This window comes from Procambarus clarkii, chromosome 83 (genome assembly GCF_040958095.1).
Source record: "Procambarus clarkii isolate CNS0578487 chromosome 83, FALCON_Pclarkii_2.0, whole genome shotgun sequence".
NCBI lineage: Eukaryota > Metazoa > Arthropoda > Malacostraca > Decapoda > Cambaridae > Procambarus > Procambarus clarkii.
The window spans coordinates 10,578,056-10,592,477 of NC_091232.1; the positions used below are offsets into that span (position 1 = coordinate 10,578,056).

Below are 14,422 nucleotides of genomic sequence, written 5' to 3' on the forward strand. Positions count from 1 at the left end.
ATATATATATATATATATTATATGTAGGCCTATCCATGGATAGGCCTAGAGAATTGTCAGATAACATAGGCGAGCTGACTGTGACAGATCATCGTATCCTGTCATATAACAGCCTCCTGGTCACGAACGCGAGCTGTCAGTCTCGTCTTGTCTCAACTTTCTCCAAGGAACTGATAAGTGAGAGTGACCCATATTTGCAATCCTCACTGTGGCCACCAGAGGGCAGCAGCATGCGAGGGTTTGACTTGCCGGGGCTGTCACCAGATGGCAATAGCATGCGAGGGTTAGACTTGCCGGAGCAGTCGCCAGATGGCAGCAGAAGACTGGAAGGATTTTTGCCTACAGAAAAACACAATAATTCTTCGGTGAAACCGGTAGATGGCAGCATCTACCGGTGGATGGTGGAAATGTAGGAAAATAACCCTTAATAGTGCCGCATGCGGCCTTTGAAAGCAATTTAAATTATTGAAACTTGATTTATAAGTTGTTTTTTGACTTATATTAATATATCCAGTGCATAATACACTGTGTGGCCTTATGAATTATTCATCAAGTTTAATATGGTTCTCACATAGCGAAAAGTTCCCCACCTCCACCCACCTACTTTATTACACTTTATTTATACGATTTGATAATGGTCCAGGACGGACCGAAACGTCCACATTTCTTCAGCTTTTGATGTGTGGTTTGGTCATCATGATAATTATTTTCACCTATTGCTCCTTTTGTCATATTTCCTGTGTTAATGAGAAATGTGGTAAAAAATACATGAAATGTTAATCAAAATTTTATTGGGCTTAAATCTATACATCAACCCACTGTCCAATCAACTGCCGCTGTGAAACTAGTTCCTGGATTTTCTTAAGTAGCTAAATAATTTCTACATTCACTTTAAAAGCACATCAGTGGTGTTTTTTTTTGCCATGCCAAAAGGTATTTACAAATTATAAACTATTTATGATCATATATTACATAATATTAATAGCATAATATTAAATAAGGATAGTATAATATTACATAATAATGATAGCATAATGTTACATAATAAGGATAGCTTATGAAGAGAAGGTCCTTGCTGTACTTAGCGGCTGCAGCATCACAGGACTTCTGGTTATGTATGAACTTGGTAGTTCGCTTTACTATATTGTATTCACTGTAAAGACTTTCATTCTTATGCACTTTTATTAGCCTTAAATATTCCTTTAAGATAACAAAGCTGGGAGATATTGTTATATTTTATCGTTACTGTTTTTTATTTGTATGGGAATATTCAGGTAGATTTAATTAGATAAAAGTCTAAATTTATCATTGTAATCAGATAGGTGAAGTAAATATTTTATTTAATTGTCAGCTCTAGTTGTTAATATTTTTTACTTTAATATTTATCTTTTTAATGAACCACACACTAACATAGTCAGATTTTAAAGATGGTTTTCCAAAACAAATGGAGGAACAAATAATGTTTCTTTATCTAAGCTTTACAGTCTAATCCAGAGATGATGTTGATGTCAGACTCTCACTTCTGGATCTGCTGCCTTGTCCACCTTCCTCGTACTCGATGCTGGGGCCCCCGAGGTAACTGATGGGGTTACTGAAGGTGCGTAAATTATCCGCCAAGAACACGGGGTTCAGCTTCTTGCCTCTCACAATATGTCCTTTGTTAGAACGATTCGAAGCGGTTTTCTTCTCGGGAGCGTTTCCTGATTCTTCTTCTTCTTCTTGCCCTCTATCGTCCTCCTTTCCTTTCTCCTTCTCTTTGTGTTCTTGACTACTTTCCCTGTCTTCAGAAAACTTGTCGTCTGCAACATTCTGATAATTTATTTCCTTTTCGCTTTCCTTTTCAGAAGACGGGTTTTCTTTTCTGCGTGAGGGCATGCTGATTGCCTCAGTTTCCTTGTCACTCTCATCTCTCTCGCTGACAGAGCCGAGATTGACTCCACTCTCGGCTTCTGTAGCATCACGATGCGTCACACCTGGGTCCTCTAGACTGATGTCGTCGTCCCGACCAAAGGTAAGGTAAGATTCAGAGTTGTTGTCTTCACTTTCAGGAATTACTGCACGATCCGTCTTCATGTTTTCGCTATTGTCATCTCTGTTTATCTGCTGGTTGAGGAGCGACCAGTCCTCCTCTGACATACCCTCGGGTTCAGTGCGCTCATTAAACTCGGTTTGGAATTTGCCACCGTCGGTAATGTTAGTGTCATCCACTCCAGCTTTCGTTCCTATTTTACCTTTGTTTAATCCGCTTTGGTTACCATTAGGTTCTTGTTGCCATACTTCGTCTTCATTGGTCGTTCCATATTCAGTTTTGTTTTCAGTTTCTTCTCTGTCCGTTCTGTCATTCTCTCCTTTATAAGATATATCATCCGTTAGTATAGTTGTCTCTGGTGTTAGATATTCGTCTTCACTCTTCTTTCCATCTTCTGTCAATTCCTCGGTCTCTACCATTTCTTGGTTTAAATTTTCTTCAGCAGGATAGTCTGTAGATGCTTGATCGCTTTGTTCAGATTCTGCTACACATCTGGAGATGTGGGTATCATCCGTAGGCAATTCTTCATTGTGTTCGCAATCGTTGGCAAAATCATGCGACTCTGGCCAGGAAATATCATGCTCATCTGGGCCGCTGACGATTATAATTGGTGTGAGAGGTATGGCTGGGTTGCTGTAGTTGTCTCTGTTTTGTAATGTGTCGTCTTGATTCTCTATATCGACCAATATTTCAATATTTCTCAGCTGCTGGCCTTTGTTATCTTCAGTGTTTCCGTGGTTCAAGCTTGGCCTCGTATCCTCACCCATGTTCAAGTTCTCGATGAGAGTTGACTTGTGATCATCAAATTGTTGCAACGTCTGCCAAGAGAGGTGAGGCAAGGTCACAAGGGAGAATCATCAGACAGGTCCCCATTGAGTTGGGTTAATATTTACGCTGGAACAAGAGAATGGGAATACAGTTAGGACACGCACTCCCAATTACTCACTTACGCCCACTTATATGTTAGTTGATTATAAAACTAACATACCTCACACAGATGCTTTTACGCCTTCACGTATTCTACTGTTAATTACATCAGTAAACTTGAATGTTCGTAATATGCTAATGATTGAAAAAATTATTTTTTCAAGCAAAAGAATCTTTACAGGCACAAAAAGCTAAAAGTATGACAAGAGTAAATTTATTTGACATGAATTATATATTTGCAATAATTCACTCAACACACACACACACACACACACACATGTACATTATATATTATATATATATATATATATATATATATATATATATATATATATATATATATATATATATATATATAATGTACATGTCATACCTAATAGCCAGATAGTTTGTTTACTTTTTTAATCTCTGCACAAAATATATAGATTTTAATTAAAGAAATTTATATTAACATTAATAGGAAGATTTAGTGTAAGCCAAGATGCTCAGTTAGTTGTCGCTTAAAATAGAAAAAATCTATATAATTTATATTAATTATTAAGTAAATATAAATAAAGTAAGATTTTCGGCTACTTTTATATATAAACAAATTCTACTTGTTAGGTAAAAATGGCTGTTAGATATGATATATATATATATATATATATATATATATATATATATATATATATATATATATATATATATATATATATATATATATATACATACACAATTAGTCATAGTGCTCAATCATGCAAGGAAAGGAGGGATATTTTGATCAATAAGAAAATGAGAAATATAATTATTGGTGGACATAACAATGTATTAGCGAGAGAAAGAGCTTCTACAACAGTACACTCTAATGTACATTGTAATATTATAACTTTCACAAGCAGAGCTTATTACTTCATTACATAAACATTAAACAAAATCATAATAGCAACTTTCTCTTCGCTAACCATACAGACACCCGTAAAAGTCACCAACCCCCAATAATATTTTTCTGGAGAAATTTAATACGAAAATCTCATTAAAACAAAAAAATAATTTATAATCACATCATCACATAAAACATCAGGACAAAAACTTCACACGAACATGGAGACACTTGTAAATCACATTATCACCATACCCGTATGATGGCTGGGTGCTTGGGTAAGAAACTTCCCCATACCCGTATGATAGCTGGGTGCTTGGGTAAGGAACTTCACCATATGCCAGCTGGGTGCTTGGGTAAGGAAAAATGAAAAAATATACTAAAAAACAGTCAAACCACAATTGATTTGTCTGACTGAACTTACCTAATCAACTAGATAAATTCCTAGTTCCAAATAGGAAACAGCTGTACAAACAAAAGGATTAAATTTAACAGAAGATATGGGCAGTGAATGTTTAAGTTTGTATAAGGAGAAATAATAGACGGCCCACACCTTTGCTACATTTATTCCTCTTGACTTAAAAGGAAACGAAAGCACGGAAGCATTCAGATATTTACAGCGTGCTATAAGATTAAGATTAGGTCTACAAAATTATAGATGTCTTTTGAAAACAAAACAAAAAAAAACTGATAGCAAAAGCATCTTTAACACCAACATAGCGAGCAGACTACTGAAGGCTGATACATAAACAATGCCTATATTATAGATACCCAATTCTTAAATCTGAAAATAAAAATGAATTGACGACGTTTCGGTCCGTCCTGGATCGCTATTAAGTCGTGTGATGACTTTATAATGATCAATGGCACTGAAAAATCATCAATTGATGACTTAATAATGGTCAATGACACTGAAAAGTTGTCAGTTCCTTTATTTTTCTTCAGATTTGTGGGGTGGGTGTCTAATTGACCGCTCTGTAATAACTTTGGCTTACGTTAAAGGGATGAGATTAATGTCATAAAAATTAAATAGTTGATCAATCTTGTTTAAATGAAAATATAAAAAAATTACTCATCAAACGAACGTTACACCTGTGATCAAAACAATCATTATTTTTTTTTTTTTTACACTTTGGCGGTAATGAAGCCGCAAGTCTCTCGTGGTTAAGAGAGCTAGAGCTTCGACCTCACACACGTGGGGTCCACGGTTCGAGACCCATACAGCTCAGGTCAATGAAATCTCTAGTTGTTGTTGTTGTGAGCAGAAAAAGAGCCTTCTCTACCACATTCAGTTCACAGCCTCACGCTAAACCTTTTCACCGGAACGCAATCCGGTAGACCACTTGCATCCAGGTCCCTGTTTACTGTTAGAGCGAAGTGAAGGGACGGTGTTCACATCGTTCCACCTGGTGTTCACCGGGCCGCGGTCAGGGACCGCGGCCCGGTCCCTGACCAGGCAATCCAGGATTCTAATCTAGTTCCTGTCCAGGATTCTAACGCACTTCTTGATCAGGATCAAAAACTAGTTCCTGCCAAGAATTCAAAACTAGTTTCTACCCAAGATTCAGACTGAAAACTAGTTCTTCCTCCTTAAGAAACGAGTATAAGGACCAATACGTATCAGTACAAAGTCAACATGTAGGTATACATGCGAAAAAAAATCGTCTTTAAATACAAAAGATATTGATACAAAAATAAATATATAACTTTAAAAAACAAGAATAATTCATGCAAAAACTAAATTTAAGTTTAATTTTTTTTATATAAAACAATGATTAGTAGTTAGTGTTATTATTTAGTGCTATTTAGTAGTTTTAATAAAAATCAACTACAGTGAAATAATGAGGTTAATCCTGGTTTATATGTTTTTGTAAAGAAAATGATTGACAGCGAACTGTAAGAAAAATGCCCTGAATTTAGTGGAATTGACAACAAGCACCAGTGTACTCCTGAGCTTGGAAGAATCCTAAAATAGTAACTAAGATTTTGTTTACATCTAAAACTTATTTGTAGTGTTTTTCCTTAGGGGGTAAAGCGGGAGGGTCGGATGCCTTCTTGGTAAGATAATACTTTTGCATATCAATCCGTTGTTCGGGCTTGTGTTGTGTGTCAGTTTCTGACTGTAAAGATAAATATTTCGAGCTCTTTAAGTCTTCAAAGGAGGAACTTTTTACCGGTTGGTGTGATGTTACCTTCGCTGAAATTCTGCGTGCGTCGTGGATGTCTTCTCGTTCAGGACGTAGTTCGATGAAACCACCGTCATCATCTTCGTCTAGAGGTTCACTTGTCTCTTTTGGCGAAGACGAAGCACCCACAGATGGTCTTGGTGGTTCAGTGTAAAACTCCTCCTCCTCTGAGGAGATTGACGAGTCTGATGAACCGGAGGAGATTGCGTTATCTGCGTCAGATCGTGGTTCAGTGATTTCTTTATCTTGTGGATTACTTTCCGTGTCGTCGGTCTCCACATCTCCAAGTTTGGTGGTCGACTCAGGAGATGTATTGTCTTCTGGTTTTATCTCCTCTTTTATTTCTGGTTCTGAGTCAGGTCTCAACTCCAGCTGGTCGTTGATATCGAGTTCTGGATCTTTATCCATCTTTTCCTCTGTTTGATCTTTCAAATTTTTCTCCGGCTGGTTAGTATTGCAGTTTGGGTAACTGATTTCAGTTTCCTCGATTTCCTCAAGCACTGCTTCGATTTCAGAACTTCGTTTACTGTCGACATCTTCGTCTCCATAGTTACCTACAGCTCCCTCATTGTCTGACTTTTCACTGTCTTGTTCCCCAATCTCCACTGTATTATTAATATCTGAGTTCTCCTCATCAACAACTTCAATATCGTCCTCCGTTTCCTCATTCACGATCTTCTGAATTTCTTCATCTCCAACCTTCGGATGGCTATATACAATATCTTTGGTTTTGTCGTCGTGGTCTTCTTCAAAAGCATCGGGACCGTGAATATTTTGGTCTCCCATCTCACTACCGTTGTCTTCTGTGGGAAGTGGACGGTAGCTCAGCATTTGAGGCACACTGGCTGAGTTTTCGCCAATGAGCATTTCGTCATCGATAAATGGTAGACCTAGAGAGCGCCTCTGCACCTTGGTCGACGATGGTGAACCTTCCTCGTGAGGTAAGTGTCCCTGGAAACACAAAGAAGTATCAATTGTTAAAGGAAAGGTCTTGTGTGTGTGTGTGTGTGTTGTTATAGTTTATATATTGTCTGTATGCGAGTGAATTCGTGACTATTTATGTAAGTGTTAGACAGAGAGAGGGAGTAAAAGGTGGTGATAATGTGTTTCATGTACGATATTTTCGATGCACACACATTTAGAGTCACGCACCAACACACAGCAATATATACTAACATATTCATATAGATATACCCAGAGACATAAAAACAAACATTCTATAGCTCACACAATCTCTCTCTCTCTCTCTCTCTCTCTCTCTCTCTCTCTAACGTTAACAACAAAATTACTCAAAAACACACACATATCGTAAACATAAACACCGGCAAACATAAAACACATGTAAATATTAATTACTTATTCACAGTAAATCCATTTGAACATTAAATACATACATGCTAAATACTTGCAAACACAAAATCCACATTCACACAGTAAGTGAAAGTACTCCACAAACTTAAGACAGTCACACAGTGAGAGGTGTCTTAATGAAAAGTATTCACAACAGTATTCCCTCCCAAGGACTAGACTTCAAGCTCATATTGTTCCTCATACATGTAAAGAACCTACCTGGAAAGGAGAAACAATCTTCAATGGCGATGTTTGCAGGTGATCCTAAACAAATATGAACAAAAGGAATGATCCAACAAATGGAGTTTAAAACTAACGACAGTAAGCCTTCAGAATGAGTTCAAAATAATAGAGATACGGAAGCTGTGTGTAGAGTCAGAAAGAAGACCTGGAGCGAACATCATCAGCAACCTATCGACAGAAACTAGGATAAATTTTATACACTAAACAGCTTATTCAATAACAACAATGGGAAGTTTGAAAACGGAATCCTTCAGGGTACTGTACACCCCGTACATGACCCCGAGTATTGGAGTGTCTGTTGGACTATGAAGTAAACAAACATCCAGGGCCATAACACGTCATAAAGGTGGAAAGGAAAAGAATCACAGTGGACATAGTCAACATTCAGGCACAGAATAGTGGTGGACACTGAGAAAAGAAGAATCATTGAAATAAAGTGATCCTTTCCAAAAAGTTTTCTTTTGACTTTAGGGTCAAAAATAAAGAATATGTCGGGATGTAAATTTGACATTATACATTGGACGCTATTTCACTTCAGTGTTTCAGGAGAGAGGTGAGACTAAGCATTTATACCGCACGTATTGTACTTAAAAAAATTTCTAATCTATGGTACTTTCACTACAATATTCTTCTGTTTGAACCATTCCAACGCGAAATGCTGACTGTCTAACAGAGTTCTTAATGATAGTGCTAATTTCCTACGTATTTTAGTATTTTAAACAAGAAAGAAATGCCAAATATTAATGTCCCTTTTAAAATTATAGCGAAGATTTGATGATACTGGTTATTCAAACACGTGAATCAAAACATCTATTTATTTGTTTAAAAGTTATATGAAGTCACAAATTATTGAATGTTAATAACTTAACAAGGAAAATTTAACAAAACCAACAATATTCAATAAACTTTGGAGTACACAATATATAACGTTTTAGCTTTCTTTGGTAGTAATTTCCATTTTAGTTTCAGTTCCAGTATTTTAAAACAAAACCAATTGTAAAGAGAGAGAGAGAGAGAGAGAGAGAGAGAGAGAGAGAGAGAGAGAGAGAGAGAGAGAGAGAGAGAGAGAGAGAGAGAGAGAGAGAGAGAGACCGAGATATTGACAGACAAAGGCATGCAAACAGGGATACATACAAATATAGAGACCGAAGGACGAAGCTGGAAGTTGATTTAGTATTCACACATTATGTTTCACATTAGCTAATTCTTCATATTATCATAGATACGTCTTATGCTTAAGTGTCTAATCAGAGCACCAGCGCCATTTTTTTTAGCACAATACTTAAAGCTTCGACATTGGACATAAGTGGTTAATATTCAGATTATAGTTTATGATATTAACCTTGTTTGTAAGAATCTATCAACGTTTTAGTGTTATTATATTTACAGTAGTTTATATTCAACTATTAGTAGATATTAGTAAATTTTAGTAGCAGTTAGTAGATTTTGTAGATATTTGTGAAAAAAAAGGGCGTCGTATAATCAATCGCCAGTACGTTTTCATATAACGAAATCATACATAACTTATATGTCTATAATTATATGCTCTTCTGAATATATTTTCTGCGCATTCTTGTGTTGGTATGTACAGATATGTGGGTTTGCATATATATGCATGTACTCACCTAGATACACACACCTGGATGTGTTCTTCAGGAAATATTCTACCACGTTTACTTTATGCAAATGTCCCCCTAGAAAAAAGATAGAATATGCAGGAAAGCACAGTAGCAATTCCAGTAGCTCTTTACTTTGCTTACCGTGTAGCTGAGCCATTGCGACTAGTTTGCACTGAGAGACATAGATGTACATTAAGAAAGAGAGTGTCCACAGTACGCATATACGTAATAGTGACAACGGAAGGGTAGAAAGAGGACACGGCAGAGAGGCACAAGTAAGGCAAGTAAGAAAGCAATAGAGGACAATACGAGCAACTACAGACAGCCAATGCGCAGATGCCTTTAATTAAGTAGTCCACAAATATTGGCCTCCTGGTCAGTAAATCCAAAGATCAGGCTTTTTAATGCGTAAAGTTAGGCATAGAAGACATAATTATAACTTATCCCCTCTTAGAGCCAAATTGTAATACCTGATAAACTAATCTATTAACAAGCACAGCTTGCGACCTTACTTCCTATTATAACTGACTAATATTTTTGTTCACTGTTTAATTCCATTTCTCCAGAGGCTTGACTAATGCTAAATGACTAGCTCAAAGCCAATATTAAACCCTGTCAGTATCAGAGCCAATTTACTAAGTTGCATATGAGATTTCATCAACTGATTACTTATTATTCTGAATTCTCATGGTATTTTTTGTGTCAGGGAATACTCTCATCTTAGAATTCACTTAAGAAGCTGTAAACAAACTATTGACTTTGCCAATATGTAAACAGTGCATTCTACATCATCATCTAGTGCATTTTGATCATCTTGGGAAACCTGAGGATCATTTTGGCTCAGAATTTCCAGTGGTTTTGTTCTTAATATTCTCCTTAATATTTTCCGACAGATCTTTGGATTGTTCTACAGAGATTTCAGAGGAAATTTCTGAAGTGCTGAGGCTGTTTCTTCCACTGCCAAGCAACTCTTCCATACTTGGAACAAGACTGATGTCAAGTGCACGATTTAAAGCATCGAGGCTAATACCATCACTAATAGAAGATAAACTATTCTTATCCCAAACGTATGCTTCTTCTTTAATATCCGTCTCAGAGAGAACGGGATTATCACCACCTCCACTGAAGGACAAATCGTGCCAACCATCGCTGCTCTCATCATCCCAGTGAACAACAGCGTCAAGGGAGCCGTACTCAATATCAAACTGCCTATGTTTTACCCCGGTTAAAACTACAACAGCATCTACATCGTCCTCGCCCTCATCACGGGTCTCCTCCTCCTCCTCTTGACCGTAAGTCCTTACCAATTTGGTTGGGGTTGAAGGAGAGGAAGCGGGCGAGTCGTTGATGTCAATGGTGCAGTCAATACTGCTCTCCGAGCTACTGTCTCCTGTGGGCTGACAGATCACTGGCTCGCCCTGAACGATGAGGGTCAGATAAGAATCACTATTTACATATAATATCCGATATGGTCTGGTTGAAGACTGCCATTTGGTTGGTGATATATTTAAATATACATACAGGTACAAGACGAGTAGAGTAACATTAAAAGATCGTGTATAATCTTCCACAAATACTTAGTAATAATACGTTGTCTTTGCAGAATTTAGATACTTTAAGAATGGTAGAATATATATATACAGAAAGAGGAACATGAACGACAGTGGAAGAGGAAATGTTAAATGAAGCCCACCTGGTTCCCGATGGTAAGTGGAAGAGTGTCACAAGATTTGTCCCAAGAGAGAGGTCGCTCACCACCACCGTCACCACCACCGTCACCACCTCCGTCACCACCTCCACCGTCACTGTCGTGCACTCTACGCACCTGCACAGCATCCAGGGGCTCCTGCTTGGTGGTGGCCTCCTGTCCCTCTGTGGTCCTCTGAGGAGACGCCTCGTGCTGCCTGGTGTCCACATCTGGTGCAGGTATCGCTTGCACACCTGCCGTGATCCCTGACAGGATAACATGATAATCTCACTGCAACTACCGTCACTGACTGGCTTGTTGATGTCTTGCATGAACTAATTTTGTGTGTTAATACTAGTTTATAAAAATAAGTTTAAACAATATTTTCACTCTTCTATGTTTTATAATGGCGTATCTTGTGGGTCAAATTGAATAACAGTTACTCTTCTTATAGGAATTTGCTTTTTACGACTAAGTGAATATAGAAATATTAGTTACTTTCATCGCTTACTAAATTAGCATTGAAAACTAGGAGTAGGAATTATATTTAATTCAATAAGAAAAGCTCCAGAATTTATAGTTTTAATACCAACCGAATAAGCAACACAGCTTATTGTTAGTTTCATAAATGCCAATATTGAAACAAGACAATTTAACGCTGTTTACAAAATAGAACTCTGGAATAAAGCAGCTTAATTTAACGTTAGTTTCAAGAGAAAGTTTAAAATATAAAGCAGTAGTGCTTACCTTCCATTACATCGTCATGATCCGGCTTCGATATCAACGGCACCATCTCTTTCTCCGACATTTTAACGATTTTAACACTCTGAGAAAGGAGAAAAAAATATAATTGTCATTCATCTTTCTGTATCAGGCATAGAATTCTTGATTCAACTAATTATACTTCTGATGAGAATATATATTTTATATATATATATATAATATATATATATATATATATATATACACACAATATATATAATATATATATATATATTATATATATAGTATATATATATATTATATATATATTATATATATATTATATATATATTATATATATATATATATATATCTAGGCTCATTGAAACAACAAGGGACCCGAGAGCTGCAAGCTTTCTTTTCCAGCGCCTCAGTGTGGCGATACAGAGGGGAAATGCGCACTGCATCCAGGGTTCCTGCCCGCCATCTGAGGAGCTGGAGGAACTCGACAACCTATGACAACCATCTTTGTAACCTATATGTAACTCCTTTTTTGTAACAAAGTTCAAATAAAGTAAATATATATGTGTACATACAAAAGAATGGGGGTGGTAGGAGAAGATAATATTAGTGTTCAGTGAGAAACCACAAGGTCTCCTCTGAATACTTTTTATTTTCTTCTCCGAGGCTATGGGTCCCCACATTGGCACCAGAGGTGGTACCCTCACAAACTTTTATATATATATATATATATATATATATATATATATATATATATATATATATATATATATATATATATATATATATAACTTTTTAGACACTCAACCCACCAGGGGACTCGAACACTGGCCAACAAGGTGGCAGTTGCATGCTGTATCCACTACGCTATACTTCAAAGCCCTGAAGTTGATTTGAGTTCTGGTTGGTTAAATACCCCAGAATTCCTACCTCTCTTAATGGCTTTGAAGTATAGCGTAGTGGATACAGCATGCAACTGCCACCTTGTTGGCCAGTGTTCGAGTCCCCTGGTGGGTTGAGTGTCTAAAAAGTTATAAACTTCAGCTACTGGAATAGGGTAGTCTGTGCATATATATATATATATATATATATATATATATATATATATATATATATATATATATATATATATATATATATATAGTGTATATATATATATATATATAATGTTTTTCATAAAAATTTATATTCATAATTTAAGGAAAAAATGGAATTTGCATGGGTGAGGACCTAAAAAACTCCTCTAATGTTTTGTATGTCCCTTTTTTTTCTAGAGATTATAGACACCTTTTCCAACCAGAGGTGGCACTACCCTATATAATATATATGTTTGCTCTACTGCTAAATAACTGGAGTGAATTTTATCGACAAATAAAACAAAATTCTCCCAAGTAAGCACAACACCACACAAGAAAAATTAAAATTGTAAAAATTATCATACAAGATTCGCATATAGAAGTTATCATACAAGACAGTGTTATACGCAGGCTTTTGTTGAATACTTCACAAGCCAGTTTCCTACACCCACGGTTTCTTAGAATATCAAAGCAGCATGTAAGACTTACCATTTCAGTACCACCAATGTATATTATTAAGGTTTCTCTGCACATATGCATATCAACATCTCGAAAGGTTCACTTCGTCATGTTAACAAAACTCAAGGTAAACTCCTACATATCTTGAGAGGTTATCTTGAGATGATTTCGGGGCTTTTTAGTGTCCCCGCGGCCCGGTCCTCGACCAGGCCTCCACCCCCAGGAAGCAGCCCGTGACAGCTGACTAACACCCAGGTACCTATTTTACTGCTAGGTAACAGGGGCATAGGGTGAAAGAAACTCTGCCCATTGTTTCTCGCCGGCGCCTGGGATCGAACCCAAGACCACAGGATCACAAGTCCCGCGTGCTGTCCGCTCGGCCGACCGGCTCCCTCCCTCCCTCCCATATCAACACAATTCATGTTAAGCTCCGAGAGGTCCACACAATACATGACAGACTTCACCAGGTCAGTCATACACAAGGAAGACTCACAACTCAACACCACATACGGTAGACTCTCACGAATCAACACCACACACGGTAGACTCTAACAAATCAACCTAGTAAAATCTTTACATTTTGCCTGTCGACATTGCTGCCATTGAAGAGGGGTCGAGCCTCTTCTTCGTCAGATGTGAGTCTCCTGTGCTTACTCTTCCTCCTCGTCCTGAGGACGATGACGATGACGATGATGAAGCAAACGAGAATAACTCCCCCAGCAACGGCCGGGACAACTGTAGAGAAGAAAGGAGCCCAGTGAGTATTATATCCGAGGAGAAAATTAATATTCTTAGATTAACAAAAATATTCCCAATAAATTACTGCAGACCACACAAGCAGCAGCAGCAGCCCACTGCTCTACCTACTGAGCCACCAGCATCCACAATAAGAAAGGAATCCAGAGAGACATCTCAGTTGTTCAAATGGAACTTTAGGCCTTTCCTAGAGTGCCACCTTCATCACCAAATTGGTACTTTTGATATTGTGTTGATTAACACGAAAGATAAGGTACGGTAATTATGAAGAGAAAGCACTAAGACATTACGAATATACATCACTTGGAAGGAATAATGGAATTAGGATTTAGGATAGGACAAAGGGATGGAATAGTGTCCAATCACTTGGACGATCAAGGATTGGGCACTATTCATGGAAATCCTTTCTGGCTTAATTTTTTCTTCGTGGTCAAATATTTTCACATTAGTCATCACGTGTTAATTTCTTTGTGATCTATACACACACACATCTAAATATGAAATATAA

General features: G+C 37.2%; 1 protein-coding gene across 9 annotated transcripts in view; it reads right to left on the reverse strand.

The window, feature by feature from the left end:
• Positions 1-774: 774 nt before the first annotated feature.
• The window catches only part of axo (axotactin), a 48,721-nt gene continuing 35,073 nt past the window's right edge, over positions 775-14,422 (reverse strand). For 3 of the 9 annotated variants that reach the window (XM_045759340.2, XM_069316389.1, XM_069316387.1), the window contains exons 36-41: positions 13,736-13,893; positions 11,648-11,726; positions 10,907-11,166; positions 10,518-10,631; positions 6,008-6,952; positions 775-2,847 (exon numbers count right to left, since the gene is read on the reverse strand). In XM_045759340.2, the coding sequence (XP_045615296.1) occupies positions 1,486-2,847; positions 6,008-6,952; positions 10,518-10,631; positions 10,907-11,166; positions 11,648-11,726; positions 13,736-13,893 (2,918 nt within the window). In that variant the 3' untranslated portion in view covers positions 775-1,485. Of the gene's footprint in view, positions 2,924-4,070; positions 4,167-6,007; positions 6,953-10,517; positions 10,632-10,906; positions 11,167-11,647; positions 11,727-13,735; positions 13,894-14,422 lie in introns of all 9 variants that reach the window. The other 6 variants (XR_011225390.1, XM_069316392.1, XM_069316388.1 and 3 more) reach the window with 6 other exon arrangements.